The 7,035-nt window shown below is 43.9% G+C and overlaps 1 protein-coding gene across 1 annotated transcript; it reads right to left on the bottom strand.

Annotated features, from left to right (window-relative positions):
- Positions 1 to 417: 417 nt before the first annotated feature.
- LOC116197526 (protein ACCELERATED CELL DEATH 6-like) lies at positions 418 to 4,052 on the bottom strand. The gene is made up of 4 exons (XM_031527695.1): positions 3,563 to 4,052; positions 3,012 to 3,290; positions 2,046 to 2,557; positions 418 to 1,952 (listed from the first exon to the last, which is right to left on the bottom strand). Exons 1-4 carry the CDS (start codon positions 3,876 to 3,878, stop codon positions 1,275 to 1,277), a joined length of 1,785 nt encoding a protein of 594 aa, XP_031383555.1. The 5' UTR covers positions 3,879 to 4,052; the 3' UTR covers positions 418 to 1,274.
- Between the last annotated feature and the right edge of the window lie 2,983 nt (positions 4,053 to 7,035).

Raw genomic sequence — 7,035 nt, 5'->3', positions numbered from 1 at the left:
CAATTATGGAGTCGTTTATTATGGGAAACGGAAGGGATTTGATGTTGCAATACAGAGTTAAAGCCTAGCTGCTTCAAGAGCGCTCCTATTTATGAAGATGGCTTGGTTAGTCATTGTCTCTATGTATTCTTATTTAAAAATGTCGAATGTGCTTTTCTTGTGAGGACCAGAAAACTTTCAGATGTCCTTATATGCTTCTCATACTGCAGGTTGATGACTTATGGAAGGAAGCTCATATACTGGGGCAGCTTCAACACCCGAATGTAGCTCCTTCTATGCGTCGTTACAACTTAAAGGAAAACAGCCTCGGAATGCTGCACTTCACAGAATGGGAAGATTTGTGTTTCGAGAAAATCTTGATTGCCTACCCTCTGCAGTCTGCTATAACAAGCAGCAACGCAGCATAGTGGAAGGAAGTCTGTTTGATGATGTTGCCTTCACAATTCTCCCCATAGTACATAGTCGGTTACAGACAACGCTTTTAAATGTCTCTCTCTACATACAACTCTAGCATATCCCCGTTCATCTGCTGGAAAATGCCCATTCCTAGCAGCCAAGTGCACAGAGTATTCCCAGTCTACTTCCAATGTCGTCTGTGAGCTTTTTGTTTGCATCGTAGATGATCAAGTTGACCACCCTGAAGGAGCTTACTGTGGTGTGGCGCAAAGGTAAGTCTCATCCTCGGAGTTTGTTTGAGCAACGAGAGATGGTGGGCTGAATCTAGTGACCTCTTTGAAGGACTCGATCTGCTTGAGCTCAGCTGGGATGTGAGATATGATCATCTTGTTCCAAGATAGCACAAGTTCTGTGGCTCTCTCTCGCCGGCTTGCTTCTTGTTAGGAGGCGAGAAATTTGATTTTGTTGCAGGTGAAGCAGGATCTGAATTTTAAAGCAGGCCAAATATTGAGTCATGATATGTGAACAAATTTAGGTTCCGGTGATAATTATCACCGTAAGTGTCTCACTAGCATCATTGCTTAGACAAAGGTATTGTTTGACAGTGACTGAATCAGTAAACAGAAGCAACTGCAGGTGGGTGAGTTCAAGGTTCGCAGGAGTATTAATTCTTTCCTAAGACCAGTATCGCCGAACCAAGAGTATCCAAGACTTCATATCTCCCTTTGTGAGACTTATGCCTTTTCATCTACATGTATGAGGTATCTTGGGCAGTATGATTGGCTTGGTTTAAATAAGAAATGCCGTTATTTTCTTTCAATAAAGAATACTACACAGGGATTTGAGGGAAAATCATACAAGTACTATCGGTGTCTCTCCTACATTATCCCGTGCCGGAACAGAAAGTTCCTGACAGATTTCCTCAACGGACGTAGCCCAAGATCGGGGTTCCCTAATGGGTCGACAAACCACCGGAGACAGAATGTTAGTATGAAGCACCCGACCATTATAAACGCGGTCAAGCCGAGCCCAACAGATTTCGCCAGAACCACATACATCCCAGAGGCGAAAGCCAAAACCATTGCCAGGATAGCGATGAAAATGAACACCATTGCCACGTTCACAAACCTTGCGCGCTCGTAGTACCCACCCCCAGATGTTCCGAACTGGAGATAAACAGCTGCCACTGAGCAGCAGAAAGCCATTGTATCGAATATCACGAATGCCTTGAAGGCAATCTTTGATGAGAGGACAGCCATCCCCTCATCCGGGCGATCGTTTTGGTACCCACCAGGAAGAGTAAAGGCAGCAGCGAATGTAACTGTGGCTATCAGCACTGCCACTAGGAGATGGATCTCGAGCATGTTTCCCTTCCCAGCAACAGGATGGTAAAAGTTCTCGCGTGTACGGGGAGCGTTTGGGGACTTCGGCTCATGAGGCTCTCCAATTTCTTTGTCGAGTGTCCTCTTCATAGGGGCATTCACCCATGCCTGCATATCGTGTATGCCATAGGTCTCCTTCAGCATGTAATAAACTTTTGCAGCTGCAAAACCGGTCTGCAGAACACGAGTAAGAATTTAGCCAGTGCTCATGCTGTCATTATAAAATGCAACTGCGAAAACTTGTATTTGTTGGAAAAAAAAACATACCTCTTGGTATTTACTGTAAATGCCAAGAGCTGTCAGGTTCTTCTTGTTAGTCGCTTTGATATCAACCCGGGGGTGCCGAGCAAGGATTGCTATGATGCTGTATTTCCTGTGTAGTGCGGCCAGATGTAGAGGCGTGTTCCCATCCTGATCTGCTTCATTCACCAGACCCACAAGCTGAGCATCCCCCAAGATGTACCTGACAGAGTTCTCCTGCCCGCCTAAAACAGCTGCGTGAAGGGCAGTTCGACCTTTGTTCTCCAACAGATCGCAGCAGTCAGGACGGGTCCTTAAGAGCTCTCTCATGACAGGGATCCGGCCCCGGAAGGCTGCAATGTGGAGGGCAGATTCTCCATCTTTGCCTTGGAGGTAGGCCGCCGAGCTGTCCTTTCGGAGGAATAATGTGACAGCATTCACGTTGCCGAAGTGAGCCGCATAGTGAAGAGGGGTCCAGCCAAGGATGTCTCCTTCCTTTATCATGTGAGGCCTCTTCTTCACAAACTTCTTCATTGTACCTAATCGTGAAATGTTAGCATCATCATCGTGTTAATGAACCACAGGTCTGATTCACTTAAGCTATTCGAGTTGCCAAAGCTGCTCTGTAATCTGCAGCACCTTCTTTTTTCACACCGATGAGAATGAGAATGAGAACTCATCCACATAAGCTCTGTCGAAGTGTGCATTCAGTTGTAGGATTGCCTCCCCAGATTATCTCATCTGAAGGCAATCCTCAGCTCGGTCATCATCTTAAACATGTTCATAGAACTTTGCCAATCATTCCTTGAACAAAACTTAGATTGCTCGTTGATGGTCAAATTACTGGAATGGCATACCAAAGGAAATTAGCCAGTATATTACCGAGCATCTCATTACTGAACAAAACACTCTCGAGACTGCCAGATAAAATGTGCACTAAAAGCACTATGCAATTGAACTTCATTAAAGGTTTGTTTCTAAAAACCGAATTACCATTTAACTGATAGTATAGAGCTGCGTGTAACGCTGTCATCCCATTGGTGCCCCCGTGGAGGGAAGACGAAGAAGTGCTTAAGATCAGGTCGGCAATATCAGCAAACTCCTTTGCAGCGGCTATGTAGAGAGGCGATTCCTCTGCACCATTGACACAGATTGAGAGTTCGGGGTCTGCTTCTATCAGTGCCTTTGCCACTTCAAAATGCCCATTTCTCACGGCACAATGCAGCGCGTTGTCGCCGTCCATATTTACCAGTCGAAGCAGCTCCTTGCAACCTAGCAGACATAAACTTGAACAAATATAAGACTAACTCGCACGTAGGTCGACTGTTTAAATGCTAATTACGTACTAACTGTATAACAAAGTTGCGCTGCACAAAGGATACCGATTCGCAGCAGAAAAGACCGGGAATTTCAAGGCTTCCTACTTTCCTCTGCAATACAACTCCATAGAAGAATGAATGGCTTCACTCCTTAAATTTCCTAATATCTATACTATGCCAGCAAGAACAGCAGTCAATTATATCATATCCACAACAATCAAATACCTTCAACTTGCCCGTTCTCAATGTCGGCGTGGAGAACCTTGGAGTGCTCAATGATAAAGCTGACCACGTCGGAGCAGCCTGCTCTGGCCGCCACATGGAGGACGGTATCGCCCTTCGAGTTGGCGCTATTGAACAGAGCCCGGGGGCTGAGGCAGGTGGCCTCCTTGAAGAACTCGCGCTGCTTGAATTCGGCGGAGACGTGGAGGATTGTGTTCTTCTTCGGGGTCACCTGCGATAGCAGAGTTGCGTTCCCTTCTATCCTCTCAAGCAGGACAAGATCGCCGGATCTCGCAGCTTCGTAGAGCTGAGGATCCATGTAGTCACTGCTCTGTCTCCTGACTCCTGTTCACACAGTTTGAGACTGCAGAGACTCAAAGTTTCTGAGAAGAGTAAACCAACTGCAGGTGTAATGGAAGAGATAATGAAGTTTTGATTGGCAGCTTAGGAAGAAAGCCAGAGACAGAAAGAGAGAGAGAGAGAGAGAGAGAGATGGGGAGGGGAAAGGGAGGAAAGGAGACAGCAGATTCCTCTGTAACAATAGAGTCAAGTCAACTGTGTTCTTGAAAGTCAACAAAGAACAAGACATGAATTCACACTGACAGCTACAAGTGGAAACCGCGGGAAATTGCCAATCTTTCAACACTCTTTTAAGATCCTCTGCTGTCACTTTTCAATTCATCAGCCTATTCTTTTCCTTCCAGCAAGAGGAATTTTTTTAGTCTCATAGTTCAATTTGAGTTCGATAATTGAATTTTCTTTAAGCCTAAACTAGTCTTTATATCCCCTTGAGCTGGCTGAAAGAATCGATGTTGAGCGAGTGCATTCGTCTCATGGTTCTCTCCATCATCAGAAAGTCGAGAATACGAAATTAATGAGAGACTTCCCGTGCAGGAGGACCATCACGGATAGTAACGCGAGATCCAACTTCGTCAACTAGCTCCTTAATTGGTCCCCTTTTGGTCCGAACAAACATTAATCTAATGTTTAAGTGGCGTCCTTTAATGGAGTACGATCGTCATGTTATATCATATCATTATTACATGCAAAATTTGATATCGCAAAACCTAAAAATGAGTTTACGATTGGTTAACGCCTTGGAAAAGAAAATCCCCAAAAGAGAAAAATCTATTGTTCTTATGTTATGCGGTGAACCCCAGGAATGGTGAGGACTCATATGCTCCATCGATCGGTCGGAGGGGTCATTTGCATCGTACGTAAATTACTATGAAAGTGAAACTCACTTGCATTCCGGACAATGGGATTACTACTCCGCCATGGACCAGGAACTTCCTCAAATGGGACGCAATCTTGTGAAAAATCAGCAGGATTCCCGATAGTTATAAGTCACAATTGCAGATCGGAAAAGAAATGGAAGAACCTTTCATGTGACTAAATTAATTTGCAACGAGTGGGCCGGGGGGTGTCTAGCTTGTTAATTTATGGATCAATTGCTTTTGTGTTGGTTATCGTAATTTGGGCACTCATCTACAGTTTGTTAGCATTATTGTTCTGATAAAATAAACTGGAGGTGTTCCCGTATTGTACTGTATTATTCACTCGGTTGATAGACCGGACTGACCCGATAGTAATACGTTGGTGTTGTCAGTGCTAACTAATAATCTCAAGGTTTTCCCTCAAGGTAAGTATTGCGGCATGATTTCTCTTTTATAGGTTGGGGTAATCACTGGGTTTTAGGTCCTATCTCTTGAAGCTGCATGATCAAGCAAAGCTTCCGTCCACCAGGATGATTAGTAGATGTGGAGGATCTGTGTTCTTCTTTGGGGTCACCTGAGAGAGCTGAGTCCTGTTCCCCTCGATCCTCTCGAGCAGGGATGACATCACCGAGTCTTGCAGCTTCGTAGAGCTAAGGATACATCGAGTCATACTGCTCTGTTTCCACTTTCTGTTGATTCAGTTGGACATTATATCATCTAAAGTTTCTCAGAAAGGGTACCTTGACTTTGGCTGGAATTTCATTACTTTACTGCCATGGAAGTTTCCTTTCCAAAAGGCAAATAACCAAAGACAAACCAAAGAAGGAAAACACCATCACAAAGACTAGGCCAAGGCTACCTGCCCGCTCGTGACCTCTTTAAAGCTTTTGCTAATAGAAAGCGGCTGGAGCACTAGCAGGACTGACGCCTCCTCCCAATCAGTTAAGCTAATAACGCTAGCCCCTTATAGCCCAAGTGAATGAGGATTTTTCGAGATTATTGCAATCCCAACATACAATAAGGAGGGTGAAATTATGAATGAATATCACTTTTGAGTTATCCATCTCTACAGATGTTCGTCTATAGATTATGCGGTTCGACTTCTTTTCAACAAACTCACAACAAATTACGTAAATCCAACTGCCCTCGTCAGTTTCCATAGGTTGTCATATAGACAGGAACGTATATAAAAAGCAGTGACGACCATGACTTGATGGCGGGATGCAATGCATAGTTGTTATTGCCTTCCTTCATCAACTGGGGGTGCTGGCTAGGGTATGTCAGTAGCCATGGAATTATTCTGCGGCATGATCCTGTCCTGCATTCAATACAAACCTAATGATGGATGAAATACTTATAAAATGCTTTAGTTGCATATTAGTCTATTGATGTAGGCAATAGTAGTTCTTCAGAACAGAAACAAATCGCTATAACATGAAAGAGCATCTATAGTTGTTTGTGTTCTTGAGCTGTACAGAACAGCAGAGATGTACAACTATATAGATGATCCTTTTCCTATCAATAACTATGTGCAGGAGAAGTGTATCTCCTAAACCATTTCATGTTATGTAAAATATGATCGTAATAAATAGTTTTACCTGTAATAGCTGCCAAGCTGTCTGAACCTGCTAAGCATTTCCACGAACCTTGACAGTTAATTCTTCAGGAACTCCTCTGGTTGGTTTTATAGTCACAGTCGCCCCTCTAATGCCAGTGCGGAGTTTGCATTTGCAGGGCAGTATTCTGTAAAAAGAGAGGTCATACACCTGAAATTCAGACTACAAAAAAGCAAAAACATCAAAGTAACCTGCTAGTTTGGTGATGGAGATGCCACTGAAGTTTCTCTTCCACATGAAGATGCACCTCGATGCTGAGGCTGATGATGACACTGTTGATAATCCATTGGAGGTGGCAACTTCAGTGAAGCATAGTATAAGCATCATGTGATAGTTTGGGTGGCATATATGGTGGAGTAGGTCCGTAACCAGCAGTAACTTATTATATTTTCATCAACTTGAGGTATACTATGATTCAAATAGACTCGCCAATGAAGATACGGAGCAAGTGTATCTCGGTGCCATAATCCTCCATCAACAACAGGTGGAAGAGATGAAATTAATGAGAGACTTACAACTTTTAGTGCCATCCCAAAAGGATCATCAACGATCCTAATGTGAGCTCCCGTTTTAGCAAATAGCTTTTCAATGTGTTCGCCATCATGTCTGAGCAGACCATCCAACTTCTGAGGAGGAAGCAGCA

Source organism: Punica granatum, chromosome 2 (genome assembly GCF_007655135.1).
Source record: "Punica granatum isolate Tunisia-2019 chromosome 2, ASM765513v2, whole genome shotgun sequence".
Taxonomy (NCBI): Eukaryota; Viridiplantae; Streptophyta; class Magnoliopsida; order Myrtales; family Lythraceae; genus Punica; species Punica granatum.
Note: the sequence above shows the minus strand (reverse complement) of the source record. Positions and strands in the feature narration are given on the sequence as shown.